At 39.4% G+C, this 21,675-nt stretch overlaps 1 protein-coding gene across 1 annotated transcript; it reads left to right on the top strand.

The window, feature by feature from the left end:
- Nucleotides 1-6,044: 6,044 nt before the first annotated feature.
- On the top strand, nt 6,045-15,985 carry ogfrl1 (opioid growth factor receptor-like 1). Its single transcript, XM_004554614.4, has 7 exons — nt 6,045-6,365; nt 8,320-8,406; nt 8,528-8,606; nt 8,875-8,953; nt 10,233-10,299; nt 11,142-11,287; nt 12,562-15,985. Exons 1-7 carry the CDS (start codon nt 6,180-6,182, stop codon nt 13,106-13,108), a joined length of 1,191 nt encoding a protein of 396 aa, XP_004554671.2. The 5' UTR covers nt 6,045-6,179; the 3' UTR covers nt 13,109-15,985.
- The last annotated feature ends 5,690 nt before the right edge of the window (nt 15,986-21,675 follow it).

A 21,675-nucleotide genomic window follows, 5' to 3' on the forward strand; every position in this document is an offset into this window, starting at 1 on the left:
CAGACTGCATGACCCTGGTTGGCCAGGGAATGACATCACTGGATGAGTCATGAGAGTTACTTCTTCACAAATCAACACTGTGGTCCAGATGTTTACCATCACAAGCACACGACTTGAGTTACTTTAAAGATTGGGTTAGCTAGTCGACCGCTGGCCACATCTTTCTTTCAACTTTGCAACAAATTCAGAACGATATGTCAGAAGAAGCCAACAAGACAAAGGAACATTGACAAACCATCCAAGATACAATAAACCTCTTAAGAAAACTTTGATGAGGACAGTTTCTGGTCCATCATAAAAAGTAACACTCTGCATTTTTCCTTCCCACTGTCACCAAGCGCTTGTTCAGAGGTGAAAACCTGATTGATGAGATTTCTCTTTTATATTGTAAAGTCATGAATTTACATATAAAGGTCTTTGAGGTTATTGTTATTGTGTTTGGCACAATACAAATAAAACTGGATTGAATTAGACTGAATAAAATTGAACTGCACTGGAAAACTTGTTTGAACTTATTTTACCTGTATGTACTTTTTTCTGTTGTTTATCAATGCTGGTATGACGACTGTTCATGTGGTGTTCAGTTTGCAAAAGGACATAGCACAATCACCTTGTATTCATAAATCATTTATTAATCAGTGTGTTTAGTAGACTATGTTTAAACCTCAGTTATACCAAAGCAAGCATTGGAAAGTCATTCGCACGGGAGTGTTTAAAGTTGTCTCAGGTTTTATTTTATTTTAGTTCTCATGTAATGCCTCAAACATTTTAGAAGTTGCATTTTATTTTTCAGCAAATAGGCTGATCTGAGCATGAGTGATCAGTATATTAACGATTATGTATTCGCCTAAGTCACGTACTGTGTGTATCGCATGTATTGTGGTTCTTTTTTGTTTTTGTCTTTGAGCGTAGTTTTAAGACGGGTGCCACCTGCGTCCCTCTGGATCCCTGTTTATGGATGGCTAACGGCTCAGATTGTCTTCTACTGTGTTCCAGTTTGTTTGTCTACAGCTTAATCCCCTGGGGGCGCTTTTTGTCTACTTTTCATCTATGCTTTATTGAGTTTATTGAAACTGTTATTCAGTACACTGTTTTTTGGAACTTGAGGCTGCATCTCCAGTGAGTTTTGTGCGATTTTTCACTATAGTAGCATTAGCTTGACTGTGAGCACTAGTATTGCCAAAACACATCATTCTGACACCATCCTGCAACAACAGCAAAATACTTGCCAAGTAAGTTGGTCATGTTAATTTGAATTTTTATTAATATATGAATGATTTAGATAATTCATTAAAGATCATAAAGTTAAAATACACATTAGAATAAACTAATAAACACAGGGTACAACAAACACAGCAGCCAATACATATAAAAACTATAATTATTACAGACCAAGAAGTTTGTGAAAATTTAGAAATGAATTTATTGTAACGTTTGGCATTCATTGCACTAAAATAGAGATGGTATAAAAACAGCGGACTCACAGTGAAACACCTCATTGATCTCACGACTAGCTACAGAAATGTAAGAAACATATTTAATTTAAATTTAAATTTCAAAACTTAAATTTTAACTACTGATTTTATCTACTGTTCTGATTTTATCTACTGTTTTTTTAATCAATTTTAAATCATGCTTTTTATTTGTTTTTGTTTTTAATGTCTCTGTAAAGCACTTTGAATCACCTTGTTGTTGAATTGTGCTATATAAATAAACTTGCCTTGCCTTAATTAACTATTGTAGAAGTAAAACTTTGACAGTTTATCATCTCAGTCACGGTCAGCCAGTCAGAATTCAGTTTTTCCCCCTCAGAATTCTGGGGAAAAAAAGAAAGAAAAGACATCCCCACTTTTTTTCCAGGGGCCCTAATCCTCCTCCATAGTTCTCAGTAGAAGTGGTCAAAATTGGTTTTTTTGATCCCACACACCCCCAAAATAATATTTTTAGGCAAAGTCATGAAATATGAAATGATGGGGTATTAACAGAGTGACAGGATGTTTAAACTGATTGAAAAGTTCCATTTGAAATTACCTGGCACTTATTTCTGTTTTTGTTCTCGCCCCTTGTCTTTGATGCCAGCTTGTTACTGAGTAACTATCTTGATGCACACAACTGGAAGGAAAGTCAGGCTGCAGCACACTGAAAAATGAATTCACTCGACAGTAAATGCATTAACCTGCCTATCGGTTTTAATTGCATGTTAACTGGAGGTGTTGGAATATCATACTGGATCGTTCCAGCCCACTTTAACCTCTGAGTACATGGATGTATATAATGTAATGAGCCTGAGAGGATGATACTGCAGTCTGCCAAACCCACAGCAAATTATGTTGGCGGGAATATTCAAGTGCAGAGGTGTTTTACTATTCTGGAGATTTATGCTGTATACCAGCACTGAATCCAGACTACAGGCTATGGTGAATCTAACCAATGTAATATTACACATAAATTTTACACATAAATAATTATTATTACTTTTTTTTTAATTTGCCTGCTTAGCATGTGGTTAAAAAAATCCTTATCTTGGACAGTTTGAAAAGTATACACAACATCGAGAGAGTTTTCTTGTTTTCACAGCCCTTTAAATACATCCTCTTAGTGAATTTTGCTTGAGTAAGATAGTTCTAAACTTAATTCCTCATTTTGTAAATGTAAATTCCACTGCTTCCGCAGTTGTCAGTAAAATAGAGGACCAATGCAGTGTGCTAACTGCCACAGAAACAACAGCACCTGGATGAAAACATGTTTGTATTTGTCAGATAATTAAACCATTTTAATGTAACATGAGTCACTTGAAAAGGCAGTTGTTTGACCTTCATTTTGACTGTGAAAATTTTTAATTTTTCACTTCTTTTTAACATGTTAGCAACCAAAAACAATCAGCTACCCTGGTCCTGGATTTCCACTATAGACAACAATGGTTTTATAGCTGTAAGAATTCTTTAAATACATTTCCACAACTTTGGTACAACATTACGTTTTTATGGAGAAATGAATCCCAAAATAAACTACACAGGTTAACATGAAGGAGCTGACTAACTGCAGCTATTTCAGATGTTAATTTCAGATAAAATTTTCTATAATGTTAAATTTGAGTCATATACCATCTATACCAAATTCAGTTTCTGTGTTTGATGTGCTGACAGGAAGCACTGATGATACTCTCTCGATTGCCTCACTGTAGTTTCACTGTAGTTCCACATTGCGCAGTTTTCTCTTGACCAACAAATGACTCTATCCTCACCTCACTGACACGTTTCACCCAGGCCACCACAAATCCCTGTTTAAGGGCTGGAAGTTCAGAGTCACATCAGTGTCATTCACTCTGCCAGGAACTGCAGACTCCCCTCTGATGAATCATCTTCCTAGTCTAACAGAAGCCAAAGCACAGGCTTAAGCAAATCAAAAACACCCACTCGATCTGGACTTGTGTGTGCTTTTGGAGGTCAGAGCTGACTTTATGACATTTGCTTTAAAAATTTCTTTTAAATTTTTAAACGATAATCACTTTTAGAAATAGGGTATTTGCTTTAACTACACTTTGCTTGAGTTAGATACAAAGGAGGATGCACTGATCTTTATCTGTTTACACCAAATTCTGACTCTACCATCCAACTGTCAAAGCAGAAATGAAGAGTCAGGCAACATTTTTCCAAATGTTTTGTTGTGCAGTTTGAATAAGTCAATGCAAACTGTAGCTTCAGTTTTCTGCTCTTAGCTACCACGAGCGACACGTGTGGTCTTCTGCTGCTATCCATAGTTTTCATATGACGTGACGTACTGTGGTCCTTTACCCGCCAGCCATCCTTCGAGCATCTTTAATTTTAACTTAGCCGTCATGATGAAGCAATATTTTACCCGTCAGGGTAGCAAGTTGGTCACCTGACTGAAAGTCCGGATTTAACAGGTGGTCAACAAGGAACGGACTCATTATCTGCATGCATGTAGGATTAGTTTCTGCAATGTGATTAGCTTGTTAGATATTTGCATTAATGATTAACGATTGATTAATTCATTATTTAATATGTATACATATACAGTCAAACCCTGCAATAAACCCTCTTTCACCAACAACCCAGGCTGTCAGTGGTGAACCTATATGAAAGCTTAGCATGACACTGTAAATAGATTTTTGTCCTCAAGGACTGTGCCTCTAAAAGGACTAAAATCTTTGAATGATAGCTAAAATTGGCCGAACTGCAAAATTTTTTTTAACATTTTTTTTTCTTGAATTTAGAGCTTTTTTGTTGCAAGATCCACTAAAGGAAAATGAGGAAAGAAAATAGTTTCATAGAAAGTCTGAAACGGAACAGCAAGAAGAAGAACAATGAACAGTCCTTTACAGGAATTTTCATGGCAAGATAATTTAAGCAACTTTGTGAGTCATAAGAAACAAACAGATGCTTGATCGAAACCTGCCACAAGCCACACGATAGGGAATTCCCTTTATTAAATCTGTAAGTGGTATCTTGGCAATTTATCACAAGATGTATTCACTTACAAACATTATAAGCTTTTATCCTGAGAAAAAGAGTGGCATGATGTAAACATTTACATGAGCTCTTGTTACACCATAAGGATGTAATTCTTTTCTGTTTATATCCATACTTTAAAAGTTTTTTAAGTTCTATAAATTGGGTTAAAAACAAAACGGCAAATACAATAACACTTTTAAGAAATCCACTTTAAAATCAATAAGATCACATGGACTTTCCAAAGGAACAACCAACACAGTTTCACTTTCCTCCTGGAGAGACATAATCGCTGTTCTTGTGTCACGTGATGCACTTCTGGTCCTGATGCTGTTGTTGTAATGATATGTATAGAAGGTGATTAATGCCACAGAGCAATAGAATACAGCAAATAAGAAACATTGTATCTGCCAGTAATGATGATAGACTCCTTAAAATACTTACAAAGAATCATAAAGAGCAACATAAAGGTATTTGATTTGGAGCTCTGTTGGAAATGTGCTGTAAATATCATATTTGCATCATTTTTACATATTCACAGTTAATGTATAGTATATAAAATTGAATAAAAGTTTTGTGGCATTATTTTTGTAATTAATTCCTGAAAAACCTCCCAGGATTCAGTCAGTAACCATGACTGCAAAGGGAACAAATTGGGACTCTTTGAACATTCTTACTGTTTTTATCAGAGTAGTTGCAGAGGGACAGACAGTGGCACATGCTTAAGCTACTGTAAATAGCCTACATATTCCAAAAGAAAAATCCTGGGACATATTTTGTGATTGCAGAAAGCCTTGTATCAATAGCATACAACACAAATTATGTATTTAACAACACTGTACATTGTTAAGTTCTTAAATTAGTTAACATTTGGCATTAACCTTAACTACAAATGTGTATTTTGATGATACAACATTCACTTTTTCTTATGAGAGTTGTTTTAATTTTACCTTTTCAATCATAATTTGTGTTTCATTAAAGAGCATATGATTCTTTGTATTCAGTTATTAAAATTCCAAACTGGGTTTGCTCATTTAAGTTTAGCTTTTATTAGTGTTTGTTTTAGTGTTACGCTTTCGTAGTCCCAATAAACATGTAAGCATAAGTGTCCTCAAGCTGATTGTATTGATGTTAAAAAAAAAATCAATTTTTGCTAGTTATCCCAGATAGCAAACAATAATTGAAACTGTGCTAAATTAATCTTTTACTGTCAACTTTAATTTGACTGAATCAATATTAAATTCTGACATTGATTCTTGATCATTTTTGCACCTTTTCAACATCACTGGCAGCGTAGACTACATGTATACTTACACATATATTAGTAATCTACCCTTTTTTATTTTATTTTGTTGTTATTTTAGGGGGGTTTTTTATTTGGAGGTTTTCCACTCATAGTTTTAGTCTCTAGCTTAGCTTTACTCAACTGTAACCTTGTTTCATACAATTCACAGGTGTAAGACCGCCTCTTGCCTCTGCGGCACTAATGGCCTCTCATACAGAAACACGCATCATCCTTCCAGTGTGGAAATCCCCCTTTTCTGCCATTTAAAAGCTCCGCACTGAGCGCAGTGCAAACCCACCGCTCTGCAAACCGAAAAACGAGGCTGGGTGCAAAATTATGTAGTATTTATACCTTTTTTTTTTTTTAAAAAAAAGCGATAATTAAAAAGAAGAAGAAGAAGGCGGTTATTGCATGTTTTTTAGATGGGAAACCTGGTGGGCAGCTGGCGTTTCAAGGAGCCGAGCACGATTGAGGAATGTGACTCGACGTGGGGATCGGACTCGGAGAGCGACGAGCCGGCGACTGAAGATGATAGCGGCATCTCCGACTCCGTCAGCCCGGCGGAGAGCGAGAGGGCCGCGGGGCACGCCGGAGACAGCACACCGCAGGTACGTTTCACGCCGGAGAGCCGGGACATGTGGGCCACCGGCAAAAAGGCCGGGACACAGTAAGGACAACCGGGCTACGGTGATGTCTGCACCCGAGACACAGCTCACACCAAACTTTCATTCAGAAATACGTCAAGTTCATGTACCGTGAAGACGTGCTGTACACGCATGCTGTGGAAAACGGCTGTACATTTACGCGGGGACAAATTATAGGGGACAGGTTCTCCTCGTAATTTAGAGCAAGATTAAAATGGAAAAAAAAATCCACATGAGAAAATCATAGCGACAATCCTTCTGCCATACTGCCATTATTTCAATATGAGTTATGAGTTCACATAACCACTGAATTATCTGCCGGGAACAAACGATCAGCAGCAGCTCAGCCTCCTCTGGGACCGTGTACAGGCAGGTTAATGACCACACACACGGCAGCCAGGCAGGATAAGGACGAGGTCGCCCTTTATTGCGATGTTTTATTTTTAAATGGACTCAACCAAATAAGTTTGGTTTTTTTTTGTTTTGTTTTTTTGTGGAAGTTTAGATGCATTTAGCAGGTTACTGCCGCAAAATTATAACCTATTCAAACTCCCAAGTGTAATTTTCAGAGTAAACCGTGTCTGTACATGTGCTGATTCAGCACAGATAATGTTAAATACGGTAAAGATAGAAATAACTAATAAATTCTGAATGCTAGAGAGCGTTAGTGCAATAAATTCTAGTATTTAAAATACTGCGTATTTATCCCCCCAGCCCTCATGCTACAGCCATGCTGTGATCTTACTGTAGGCATCAGCACGCCAGGTGGGACTGTGCAAGCTAGGTGTCAAAATCATGCCAAATTTGAGAAGAAATGGATTCAGTCTTGGGTTTCTTACTGTAAACTACTGTCATACATGTTATGGGCTACATCCTGTTCACGTGATGTTTGTTAATTATCAAAGTAATCTAAGGAACCATAACTCCAACCCTACACTGCCTACAGGTTTACAAAGAAAGTGAAAACGTTTTATTCTTTTTAGGCTACAGACACATAAACTGTGTGCAATAACGTTCAGAGTAGCTGACGGGATTGTTGTTATTAGGCTATTTCACACTGTTTTATAATACAGGAACCAGCAGGTTATAACAGTCGAACAGGAGCAATCTTTCATAGATTATTTCTTAAAAGTTAAACCAGACTTATGGTTTTGCTCTGTTTTTATAAGTTGGACTTTTTTTTAAAGTCAGGAGGGAGATAGTTTATGGATTATAGTAAATGACCTAAGAAGTAAGTAAGTAAGTAAGTAAAATTTATTTATATAGCGCTTTTCACAGATAAAAATCACAAAGTGCTTTACAACACAGAAAATGGGAATATAAAAACAATATAACAGTAAATAAAACAATGTAAAACAATAAAACTATAAAAACAGCATAAGAAGAAATTAATCAAATGCTTTTCTAAATAAAAATGTCTTCAGCTGTTTCTTAAAAGAATCAATGGAGTCCGTTCAGCGAAGAGACAGTGGGAGAGAATTCCACAACCGTGGTGCCACAGTCTGAAAGGCCCGATCACCACGAGTTTTAAAACGAGTGCGCGGTACCACCAGCAGTCTCTGATCTAATGACCTTAAAGCCCAAGAAGATGTATGTGGTTTCAGCAGGTCAGATAAATATTGAGGAGCCTGACCATGCAGGGCCCTAAAGGTTAGAAAGACCAAAGAAACACATTTCACTTTAAATTTTATGAAAAAAATGACCCCGATTAGACAGAGGTGTCTGGTTGGTGGTGGTTCACATTAGTGCTGATGTAAATTGTCCATTTTTATGAGAAAAACATAGATATTAATGTTCCAAGCAACTAAATGTTTTTAATTCAGCTAAATGGCATCTAAGGGCAACACACCATCTGTTTTCTTTTTTCCATTCTTAAGAGTCTTTTTTTTCTGTCTTTCCTTCTTTCTTCCTCTTTCAGTTGACTGACTCCCCGGAGTCTGTTCCAAAGATGAAGAGGAGTTTCTATGCCGCCAGGGACCTCTACAAATATCGGCACAGCTACCCGGTACATGAACACACACATGTGTACCCTACAATGAGAATAGACAGGCTTCATCACACACATACACTCACACTAATGCAGACACCCTTTGTGATATATTTTATCTGTGTGTGTTCATGTGAAGAACTTCAGAAGGTCCCGGCAGCCCAATGAGTACCGCAACCTGCGCTTCTACCTGAACAAGATCCCTCTAGTGCCTGATGGTCAGATATCACACACACACACACACACACAGAGAAAAAAGTGCACTCTCCATGCAGATCTGTTAACACTGGAGAGAAGTGATGTTAGTGCTGGCCTTAGTGAGTTTTGTTTGGCTAAAGGTCAAGTTTGACAGGGAAAGCCCAGCAGATTAGTGGACTGATCCACTGTTTAAACACACGTACACACACACACACACACACACACACACGCGCACACACATGCAATACAGATCTATTTTGCAGCTATTTAGCTCCTCTTTCTTCTCAGGTATCTACATAGAGGAGATTCTCTCTAAGTGGAGAGGCGACTATGACAAACTGGAGCACAATCACACCTATATTCAGTGGTGAGACATTCCCTCCATTTGTTTTAATATTCATGCAGCTTGTGTGTTTGTGCATCAAGTTGTTCTTAGCCTGCAAGAAGGCACGGTAACATGACATGTCAAAGCTTCCTTTTTCTATCCTGTTACAGATTAAAGTTCAATAAAAAACAGGAATATTTTAATGACCGCTCACTTAGTTTAACCTGTCCAGTCAGGTTTCAGAACTGATTTTAGTGGCTTAAACCCCTGGGACATGGACCGGTACCAGTCCGTGAGTTGTTTGGTACCAAGCCGCGAGAGTTGAGGCTCGGGTGTGAAATTTATGGTTTTCGGAGTTTTTATTGTTAACTTTTATCGTTTCTCTGGGTCTTTTCCTGTGTTGTAGTTGTGTGTCTTATTTTGAAAGAAATGTTTACGCGTTACCATAGAGACCAGAGCGCATTAAAGGGCAGAGAAGACACGTGACTCTCAATGTTGTTGAGTCGTTTTATTAGCAGGAGGACACTGCTAATAAAGTTACACAATTAAACAGTGAATTCGCGTTTATTATTATATTTACAAAATACCACAGTTTTTGCCTTGGTCGTATCATTTTATTTTGTTGTATTTGTCCGCGACACCTTTATCCGCGACACAACGCGACTACCACCGTGAAAATGTTGTTTGATATTAAATCGGTCCGTGGCGCAAAAAAGATTGGGGACCGTTGGCTTAAACGGTGATTGTCACATCAAGCTTGACAACTGTAGTTAGCTTGATATGGCTTCCATGTTTGATATGTAACATGGAAGTGTTACAATGCACAACAAGTGTTAAAGGGGAACGACTTGCTTTTGGGGCCAGCCTCATGTGGCCATTGAAGGAACTGCAGTTATTTGGCACATCCATGCTAGCTTCATTGTTAAGTAGGCAAACACTCCTATTCAGTACTATTTTACTTGTGTTTTTGGTCTTCATGTACATACACAGCAACTTCCAGGCTCTATGTGCAGGCTGCCTTTTTTGCTGCTGACCTTTACATGTTTGATATAGTGAATGTAGCGATTCACATAGTTCTGGTAGGGTTGCCAGGTTAACATTCGGTGGGAAGGTTTTAGCAGTCACTTTACTAGCCTAGAAGAAAGAGGTGGACAGCCTTTACATACCATGCACAGTGAGCAAACAGTAGCACCTGCTGAGAAATTACACTGAGTAATTATCTTCATTATTTGGTAGGCAGATGTATTTCTTGACCATCACATCCCTGTAGTTATTGTGTTGTATGTTTTTACAGTGTTTTTACTCCATTTCTGTACCCCAGGCTGTTCCCATTAAGAGAACAAGGGCTCAACTTCTACGCACATGAACTGACTCAGGACGAAATCAAAGTGAGTTTCGTACACATATTCTGTCTCTACTAGTCTGTGATGGTCCGCTTTATTAATGCTGTGCGTCATTAAACTGTGATGACATGTGCTTGATCTCCAGCTGTGCTCCTGCGGTCACTCTTCTTTTTATAGTTTCTACCTAAATATCTGTTGTTTGGTGTTAGATTTCACTTCTGCTTTCCTACATTAGCATATTAGATCGTTTTTTTACTTAAATGTGGTTATATTCAGACATATAACACTGAAAGCTTTCCACCTGTGAACCGATTTTGATGCTTTCATTGCAAAGAACTATGAGTTGCTCACAGTTAGTGGAGTGTCGCTGGCAGCTCAGGTGCATTATAATGCGCTTTCAGTGCAGGGGGAAAACACAGCTCAGTGTCACGGTTTTGCTAATGTTTTGCATCACTGCTTTAGTTGTGGCTTTTCATCGCACAAGTGTTTCCCATGGTTGAGTCTTTACATTTCACTACCGAAATAATTTAGCACAAATTTAGCAAATTTTGAATCGAGTGAAGTTTTAAGAATGCCGATACACTCTCGTTTAAATAAGTCGCTCAAATGTGACAAAGCAAACAACCGTTCTGGGAAATACTCATTCAGCTTTGGCTCTGACTAAATTAGACATCTGTTTGAACAACACAGCTGGTTTGCATGTGCATGCTCCCATTAAAAGTAGGTAGAAATGTGTCCCTCATGAAATTTCAGACTCGTTTTCGGGCGATTACCCAGTGTTTGCATACAGCTTTCTCTTCTGCTTCTTCTGATCACCTAAAGAGAAAAGCTGTTTTTGTACACAACCTGTCTGTTTGTTTCTGATTTGTTGTGTTGAATCACATCAGGAATTCCAAAGCACTCGGGAAGCAAAGCGGAGATTCCTGGCAGCCTATTCCCTCATGTTGGACTTCTACGGCGTCAAGCTGCTGGATAAGAGTGGCAATGTTGCTCGGGCTCCGAACTGGCAGGAGCGCTTCCAACACCTTAATGAGTAAGTACACACACACACACTTGCGAACGTTATATATTTAAATGCACTGTGCAGTAGCTTGGGGGGGATAAAATTGCAGCTACAATTTGTGTGAAGTTATCGCATAGTTGCCAGTAGCTGCTTTTCAGTCCTTTAGCAAGGCAATCATTCTAAATCCTTTGCAACTTAATTGCTCCTCTAACAGCAGCTGAATGTGAAAGAGGATGTTTTGAATGGACAAACAGATGGTTAAAGGGCAATTTAAAAGAACAATTGTTGTTGTTTTTTTTGTTTCACATCCCGTTTCGATGTTTTCATTGCTTGAGATAAGGTACGGTGTTTCCTCCTGCCAAAGGACCACCTGAATGCCGCACTTTGCAGTTTACATTAAAGCGTGTGCTTGTCCTTGTACCTAAAACCTTTTAGAAGGGAAAGCATTACTTTCCCTTTTATTACCACAATCTCCTCCAGTCACAAACCTTCCTTAAACCATTTGAATCTAATTGTTGCGTTAAGCTCTAAACACATGGAAAACAAAGCTGACAACAGTGTATTTTCTTTCCATTCTCTTGCCATTAAAATGCACAAAGATGTCTGAATCTGGTTTCTAGATTTCTCATGGGCCAAGTAGCCACACCAAACAGTAAATAATAATTATATTGCCAGAGACATCAGACATTACATCATGGTTGTATTGAAGGCCATCACCTTTACTTCAATCTAGACCACAGAATGAACAGTGGTTGGGTTGTTCCATAAAACTGCCCATCGATGTGCGATTGTGTAGGGACGTGTGTGTCAGCTGTGGAACAGGCTTGTGATCTGTCCATCTTTTAACCTATACGTGTGATAAGTGGTATAGGTAGAGCAATAAATGGGTACTTTTAACCGCCCGTGTCCACAGAGAGGTGATGGTTATCGGGAGGACATTATACCAACACAGGGTTATCTGATGCTAGTGGATATGGACGTGCAAATCGTGCAGGAAAAAAGCTGTTACACCAGAAACATTATAAAAGAGACACTGAAGGAATGGGGTCTGAAGATGGTGATACAAGAATAACTTCCAGGAGGAAATAAAGTTTCTAAAAAACAGAAATGATTGGTACGTGCAGTCTTGCAGTTCAGTGACCGTTGAAATTAAAGTTAATTTGATTATGTTTCAAAATAAGTGTCCAAATACTTATTTTGGACACTTATTACAGAGGAGGTCCTAGATGGCTATTTCAGAAAAGCTATTTCAAACTATTCTAATCAATCAAAATTCTCTTTCTCAACCGCCGTGTTTATTGAAGGTCCCACCACAACTACCTGCGGATCACTCGCATCCTGAAGTCCCTGGGTGAGCTCGGCTATGAGGCCTTTAAGGCCCCGCTGGTTCGCTTCTTCCTGGAGGAGTCGCTGTGCCACGGCACCCTGTCCAACATGCAGCACAGCATCCTGGAATACTTTGTCTACACCATCCGCCTGCCAGCCACCCGCCGACGCTTGCTCTGCTATGCCCGCCAACACTACAGACCTGCCCACGCGTTCCTCTGGGGACCACCAACTAAAAAGCGGGGAGGTGGTGCTGGTGCTGGAGGTAGCGTGGGTGCTGGAAGTAGTGGGATTAGGGCGCCTGCTCCAACACCAGAGCAACAGAGGAGGGGGATGGAGAGCACCATATTCACACCTGCAGGTAGTGGAAATATTGTGTCTTCCCACAATGCCACGATGTGCCATGAGCTGGCTGAAGGAGGACTCAAGGGCTGCACGGGACTTGGTCCCAACATGGGAGGAGCGCTGATGATGGTGGGAGCTCGAGCAGAGAGGAATGAGTTCAATGAGATGATTCCTTTGTAGGGAAAAGTTTTGAAAGCAGAAAACAAAAAACAAAATGAACCACTTAAATTGTAAAGAAATAAACTTGCTTTGTGGAAGGACATGCAAACCAGGGCAGTAAAACACAGGTACAGATGTTTGAGCTGTTAATGAACACATCATTAGAATCTGTTTAGTTTAAGGGCTGACTATAAACTTTTATTTATTGCAAGAGAATTATCTTAACTGAATTTGGGATTATAATCTAAAGCTGGGTTATTTTTTGTTTGTTTGTGCTTTTGGTGGGGTTTGTATCCTGAGCTAAGATAGCCGAATCCCAAAATTATCTAAACTAGTAGAGAAAGTTTGACAGAAGCCTTATTTAAAGTTTTGGCCTGGAATGCTGAATGTTTGCTGGTGTTGGGATGGTGAGATTATTGAAATAGGTAGCTGGAGCTCCACCAAACAACACCCTGGATTGAGCTCCTTTTGTACAGGGTCTGTACAGCAAATGTGAAAAGGGAGATCAGGAAGAATTTGTCTTATTTCCATGTCATGTAAAAAGCATATGAAATAAGACTAATTTGTCAGCAATACTTATAGATTTTTTTAACTTGACTGACTTGAAATTTTCACTTTGTTGTTAATCTTAGGCACAGCTCAGTTATGTATCCGCACTGCGATTTTACTCTCTACATGTTAAAGGTAGCCAATTCCGCTGAAAATTGTACAGAACTATATAGCAAAAAATAAAACGTGTTGGTAAGCTGATATCTTTAAGAAATACTTAAGAAAAGAAAGGCTTTAGGTGACATTATTACCTGTGAACTCTGCAGAAAATTGTGAAATCTAAAACTGTGCAATAAATATTTTGCTATATAACAACCCAGGGCTGCTTAAAGCCAATTATCCAATGGCAGTGACTACACTGATTAAAATAATGCACATTGTATTTCAGTCTAAAAGATAAGGGGAAAATACAAAGTGTGTCAGATAGGTTTGTCGCAGTTCATTTTTTTCTGGTCTTGTAGGCAAGAATTCAGAAAATATTATTAATCCTTCAGCAAAGAGTAGAAATGCTAGTACCAATGTTACCGGAAATTTCCACCAGTTACAAGCTAAAGATGGTGTTTGTATCAGTACTAGCAAACAGGCATAATTAAACTGGTTAAATTATGAATAAATAAAAATATACAAATCATATTTCAAAGTAGGAATTACTGTAATCACATTATATTATAATATACTATATATATCGAGTTTTAGTGACGTGAAAAACAGCCGTGAGCTAGCTTGGCTGCCACACCTCCACAGTGTGTTATGCCACCTAAAAGCCTTCTTCCATTCTTAACTGGAAGTTATGGATTGAAGTTAATGTGATCAGACTGGTGGTGTGCAGTGTGTTCTCATAGACAGTATAAAAGATGGATGTAGCTACCATAGTGTTACCCAAAATGTATGGATATGAGAAGGACGGGTGGGTCTTGTTAGCTAATGAGCATTTTGTACCACAAATAATCTTCCATTTGGAAAAATTGTATGACCAAGATTTACAACAATAGACTTAATCTTTTTATTATTCAGTAACTAAGCCCATAAACTCATCAGATAAGGGTTTAGAAAGGTCAAGACCAAATAAAAATTGAATTCCACGGGCTTCTATAGCACTGGAAGCCTTTTTGCATCCACAGCTATCGCCATCTGGTGGACTTTAGGTAAAAAGCAGGGTTCAGGCAAATCCGGATTGGCTTCATTTTAATTCAAAGCTATGTCAGACTTTGATACTGTCTATGTGTGTGTTGCACTTTTTGGACAATCTGTGTCTTCCTGTTAAAAGTGCTGTAGGTTTTAAAAGGCTGTGCATCATAGTCATGATATAGTGACGATACTGTCTAACCTTGCAATAATGTGACTTACTGAAATGAGAAGTTAAACACCCTTGTTAGGTTTCAACCATAGCTCAGCCCATGTTTTTGAGAGTTCAAATGTTTCTAGGGCTAGGTTTTCAGTGCTGCTGATATTTCTGCCAGAATCTTTTAAGATGAATTTGCTTGCCACTCAAAACAACAAACAAAAAACAAATCTGGAATAATTTATTTCAGGTTAATGTCAACTCATCGCCCCCAGCATTTCCTTGGTCATGTTTAGTTTTCAATAAAAGGCAAATATTAGACATCAGGAAGTGTGCATTGATCTATCCAGTCAACTTAAACTAAAAGCTAAGTTTTTTAATTATAGGTGTTATCTTAATAGTTATTTGTATGCTTCTAGTAGCAATAGATTAAAAGCCATGTTAAGTATAAGAAAGATTGAAGTTTAAAACTTCTTTAGTTGGCGGTTCTTGCTGTAGGAGGCGGCCATGCGTATGTTAGCTAACAAGGTTTTGACATTGCTTTCCAGCCAAGTGTATCTGATATAATTGTAAAAATAACTTTTCAGGTGAATTATATGATAACATGGGCTCAAGTATTCTGATTTCTAGTATACTCCACATGTACATATGTGAGTATGTGTATGTCTGTGTGATATTCTTAAGTGCCTCTTTTGTATTTTTAATTTTTATCTGGATGCTGTATGGAGTGTCTTTCCTGTACATCCTGTTTTTTGTACAGCGTTTTGATATCTACATCATTGTCCACAATATAGTCATGTACACTATGAGTATATGAGTATGGGCAGGAATACATTAGAAGAACTGATATAGAGGAAAAGTTAATACTATATAACACTTGAAATTGTTTGTATTGTTTCTTTGAATAAATTGTGATTGCTACATTGATAAATGTTCACTATGCTTGCTGAACACAGTTTTGTTTTGGGGGGTTTTCAGAACTGACAGGCCACAATAAGTGGACATAAACCCTGAAATGTGAATTTTGCCACATGTAACTCTAATAAAAATGGGGTTGTGGATTAACAGTGTTCGTTTCATTTGTCATCTCATTTTGATGCACAAGTAGTACTAACTAAATTCAAGCAGGTACAGTGTTATGAATGAATATTTTCCCCCTTCCTGATGTATTTTTAGCCATTTTTCTGCATTAAAATGTTTCAGATCATTACATTTTAATATTGGCTAAAGATTTTTTGGAAAAATCTTTGTGGTTGAGGTCAATTTCACTAGCCACAAACAGGCCTGACTACTGCCAGACTTCTTGAGTCAAGAAATCAATCAAAACAACCTGTTTGACAAAGTGAAGAAGTGAAGCGAAGATCTCAAAAAGCAACACATCATGCTATGATTTAAAAAAAAACTCAAAATGAGACAAAACAAATTAATTTTAATCTTTTAGTCTGGAGAGGGCCTCCCTGGAGAGGGAGGCAAAATCCAATCACCACCTCCTCGCGGTGCCTCCTGGATAACCAACCAACGGTGATGGTCTTCGATGTCAGGCGGTGCGACAAGTCGATCGAATCTTCAAATTGTCGCATCAAATAGCAATGGAACGTCAAAATTTGGGAAATGCTAGGGCGTCCCCCGCAGGCGACGCGTGCCGTTCTCGATGGAACGACATGGGAAATCAGCAAGGGCTACCCACTCATGGACGGATTGGGCTAAAGAGACGACTCCATCTTCGTTTTGGAACAATCAATATCGGAACCATGACTGGAAACAACCAAAGTCTGGAAGTTTCTCGGGCAACCAGGAACGGCCATCCTGACAGAACTGTTTAACAACATTGTCAGCACAGGGGAAGTCCCGAAGGCCTGGACGACCAGCATTACCATACCCATATGGAAGAACAAAGGGGATGTAGCCGAATGCTCAAATTATCGTCCTATTTGCCTACTATGTCACACGATGAAAATTTTCGAAAAAGTCATCGATGCACATCTTCGGGAAATTGTCAACGTCACCCCCAACCAATGTGGTTTCGTAGAGGGATGCGGAACAACTGACGCCATACACGCCGCCCGCCTCCTGCTGGAGAAGAATAGGGAAAAGAACAAGACAGTACATATGGCCTTCCTAGACCTTGATAAGGCTTTCGACAGGGTACCCCCATGACCTCATATGGCACTCCCTAAGATCGCATGGTGTCCCTGAGGCGTATGTCAAATGGATACAGCTCCTCTACGACAACGTCACCAGTTCAGCCCGATGCGCCGCTGGACTATCATCTCCCTTCCCAGTTAGTGTTGGGGTCCACCAAGGATCAGCTCTGTCACCCCTCCTCTTCATTCTATGTATGGACACCATCACGGCCAACCTCCAGTTACCTCATCCATGGTCTCTCCTCTTTGCCGATGACGTAATCCTCACCAGCAAAGACAGAGAAGAGACCCAAATGACGACTCAACTGTGGAAGACCCGGCTCAATGAATATGGTATGCGGCTCAACACGAAAAAGATCGAATACCTGGAAGGAGGCCCCCAAACTGTTGGCACCATCATAATTGACAACGAAGAGTTGAAGAAGACAGAAGAGTTCCGCTACTTGGGCTCAGTCATCAGCTACCATGGAAATATCACCTCCGATGTCCAAGCACAAATAAATGCAGCCTGATTAAAATGGCGACAGGTCACTGGTATCCTTTGCGACAGAAGAGTGCCAGATCGACTCAAGGATAAAATCTACAAAACGGTGGTCCGCCCAGTAGCCCTGTATGGCTGCGCATGTTGGCCCGCATTGACCACACATGAACAGGCCCTAAACACCACGGAGATGCGCATGGTCCGATGGAGCCTAGGAATTACAAGACGGGACCGTGTTACGAACAAAGACATACGGAAGCGACTAGGCGTAGCCCCAATTAAGGAAAAGATGCTTGAGTCCCGCCTGAGGTGGTATGGACACGTGATTCGAAGCGATGAGAACTCCGTAGCAAAAATGGCTATGACGATCGACCCAGAAGGATGCCGGCCTCGAGGCAGACCGAAGAAACGGTGGATGGACAAAATTAGGGAGGACATTAAGACCGTCAACACATTACCTGAGGACGCCTTGGACAGAACCAAATGGAGAAACCTTTGCCGAAGCGCGGACCCTGCACCAGCGGGAACAACGCCAGGATGAAGAAGAAGTCTGGAGAGGGTTTAAAACCCATTTCCAAGGTTTTGGAACTCCAGTCAACCACAGTGAGAGCCATTACCCATATGTGGAGAAAACAGAGATCATTGATGAACCTTCTCAGGAATGGCCAGCCAGTTAAGGTCAAAGTTCACAATTGAACAATAGGAAAGACTGGGTAGAAATGGCATCAATGGAAGAGTTCCAAGAATAAAACCACTGCTGATCCCCAAATATTCTGTGGACTGACGAGACAGAATTTAAAATTTCATAAACAGCATTTCATAAAAAGCTCATATACCAGCAGTCAAACATTGTGGTGGTAGTGTGATGGTCTGAAGCTACTATGCTACTTCTGGACCTGTACAACTTACTGTAACTGATGTGCCATGAATTCTTGACTAGAAATCCTGAAGTAGAATGTCCGGCCATCAGTTTGTGCCTCAAACAAACAAAAAACAAAATGAGGGTATTGAAATGCTTTTGACCTGATCTTAAAGAGACTGTTTAATGATCCAAATCATCATAAACATCATCAGAGTGGGGCATGAGATGTACGGAAGAGGATTAGGGCCACTGGAAAAAAAAAAAGTGGGCATGTCTTTTTTTTCTTCTTTTCCAGAATTCTGAGAAGAAAGTCAGAATTCTAAGACTTTAATCTCAGAATTCTGAGAAAAAATTATTCTGAGGAAAAAGTCAGAATTCTGAGATTAAAGCCATAATTCTGACTTTTTTCTGAGAATCCTCTTCCGTATGAGATGTTAGATGGACTGGGGCAGTATTAATCTCTTGTGGGGAGGAAAAGGTGAGTGTAAATGTAAAGCTATTGATTTGGTCAATCTATGTTTCTACCCTTACCTACATTCACGAGCTCTGAAGATTTCCGAAAGAATGAAGTCACAGATGAAAGTGGCGAAAATGAGTTTCCTTTGAAGGATGCCTGAGTCTCCATGAGACAGGGTCATGGTCATTTGAGAGGGACTCGCAGTATAGCTACTGCGCCAGTTGAGGTGGTTCAAGCATCTGACTATGACGTAGTTGGACACTCGTGGGCGAGGTCTTTTGAGCACTGATACTAGTCCTACCAGGAGGAGGCCTGGGGCAGACCCAGGACTGGCTGGGGAGGTTATACCTCCTGGCTGGCCAGGAAATCCTCAGGGATGAGTTGGAAGAGGTGGCCAGGATCAGGGAAGTCTGGTGCCCCTGTGACAGAAAAAACTAATGGAACACATATTTCACTTATCTACAAACAAAACAAGTTTTGTTAAGTTAGCCAGCAAAATTTGCTAAATAGTTAGCTAATTAGCTATATAGCTTAAAATCTTAAAAAAATAAATAAATAAATACCTGTCATGCTATACTGTATATTTTAAACAATATAGACTTCACACAGTAACTAACAAGGTAGTCTCCTTTTCATCTGAATACCAGGCTTGTGGGCGAAGTGTATTTCAGCATTTTTGGCTACTTCAAATAAAAATCACTTTTGTAATTTTTGATATTCTTAACAACTGGTAATAACAATATTAGTGACTGAAAATTTCACATATAGTCATACAATTTCTATCACTTTTTCTCTCCCTATTCACTTCAGTCCAGTCCAAATACATAGTAATTCACACGAAACTATGGCTTTGCAATACTTGTTCACTTCAGTCACTTACCTCAGCTGATTTTCGTTTAGATCTTTTTCAGCTATTTCATCTGTTAGCAAGTAGACATATTTTCCTTTCTCTGTTTGCCACATCGTTGCTAGTCCTTTGCTATGGCCTGCAAATGGTAAATGGCCTGCATTTGTATAGCGCTTTACTCAGTCCCTAAGGACCCCAAAGCGCTTTACACTACATTCAGTCATTCACCCATTCACACACGCACTCACACACTGGCAATGACCTTCTGATTAGTGGCTGACCTGCTCTGCCACCTGAGCTACAGCTCAGGGGGATACATAGCTGGGGGATACATGTAGCTATGTATCCCCCAGTTAGGCTTTGCCCTGTGCTACTAAGTGTGTTTATGTGGGACTTTAAGGAATCAATATCCTTTTGATCACAAAACATCAGTGCCTAGTTTTATGTCCTATGTCATGTACTTTCTGTTGTAGCTGTAGTCATTAGCTTCTATTACACTGGGCTGATGAGTGTCACCAGAATTTATTACTGCATATGTCACTCTGAGCTTTGCCTTGAAGCGTGCATAAATTACTCACGAGTATTATTTGCGGAGAACATTGTTTATTGCATAATCATCAGTTTTTAATAAAACAATTACACTGTCATTTTCCATGGTGTCTAAACAAGAGATAAATTACAAGTTTGGCAGGCGTAAAACACCACTGCACATTCATACATGGTTTAATTATACGTTGACGCACAGACAAACAAAGGTACAGATAAATTAACAACAGCAGGGTTAAAAGACCTCAGGCAGCACATACTTTGCCTATAAAATGCATTTTTAAAAATGACACGATGCGCTGCTTCCATTTGTCACAACACTTGACAACCTTTATTTAAGTTTCTAATGTAGTTTAGGAGTATTGTTAAGCACTCATTACTTGCATAGTCACTTCTGAAGCATCTTACAGTCAATCGTGGACTGCCTGTGCCTTCCAGAGCCACAGCAAGAAAGAAATAACGCTCTGCTTCTCTGGTACAAAGAACACATCTGTTGCAGCAGATCTACCAGCTGAATAATAGGATTAAAGTCCTCAGTAAAGGGAGCGCAAGAAGGAGCTGTAGATTATGTGAATAGCAACTGACTGAAGAACCCTCTGTGAGAGGAGTTTTCTCTACAAAGAAACTGAAAGATAAGAAGTGGGATAAGATTAGAACACTTGCTGCCTAAGCAGAAAGATGTGACGGAGTCTTCAAAGAACATGGATTCTGTTGTAGCGCGACTCATCTCGCTCCTACTACGACTTTCTACTTTGTCCCATTGGTGACAGAGTCAATCCAGCTGTTCTTCTTTGCTGCTGTTGATGAGCCTTGATGAAGCTAGACAAAAGAAATGAAGCATCAGAGGAGCAGCCTCACGTGGTTCCAAAAATCAGCATGAGGTATGATCTACAGTACACGATGCATTTTGTAGAAAATATTGAAAAGAAGGCTCCTGATGTCTCCACAGTACAGTAAACCATGAAAGACATTTTTTCTTGACCCTAATTAAGCTTAAATTGAATAGTTAGGCTGGACTGAAGAAGCTTCTCAGATGAGAGGTGAAACGTCTTTAAGAAACTTAAAGAAGTTCAGACGCTTTTCTTTCCAAGCTCCTTAGACTACGATAACCTGGATGACTGAGAACCTTCACAGACAGGCTGATCTGTTTATCTTCAGTAAACCAACATATTGAGTTGTCACATGGACGTATACATGCTATAACGTCTGGACTCTTAACCACCACTGATAAAACCAAAGGTTGCGTAAGGTTTTGTCCTTGTCTTCTATAGATGTGTGATGGATGGTAAATTGACTGGTTCTTCTATTCTGCTTGAGCATTAAAAGCTCTTTTTAGAACATACCTCAATCACCCACATTCATACAAGCACTTTCTTCTATGCATAAGTGCTTTCTGTCTAGGATTCACTCTCTGATGAAC

This window comes from Maylandia zebra, linkage group LG13, assembly GCF_041146795.1.
Source record: "Maylandia zebra isolate NMK-2024a linkage group LG13, Mzebra_GT3a, whole genome shotgun sequence".
NCBI lineage: Eukaryota > Metazoa > Chordata > Actinopteri > Cichliformes > Cichlidae > Maylandia > Maylandia zebra.

Coding starts and splice junctions, on each gene's coding strand:
- ogfrl1 (XM_004554614.4), top strand. CDS start 6,180: ATGGGAAACCTGGTGGGCAGCTGGCGTTTCAAGGAGCCGAGCACGATT. Junction 8,407..8,527: donor AATATCGGCACAGCTACCCG/GTACATGAACAC, acceptor GTTCATGTGAAG/AACTTCAGAAGGTCCCGGCA. Junction 10,300..11,141: donor TGACTCAGGACGAAATCAAA/GTGAGTTTCGTA, acceptor GAATCACATCAG/GAATTCCAAAGCACTCGGGA.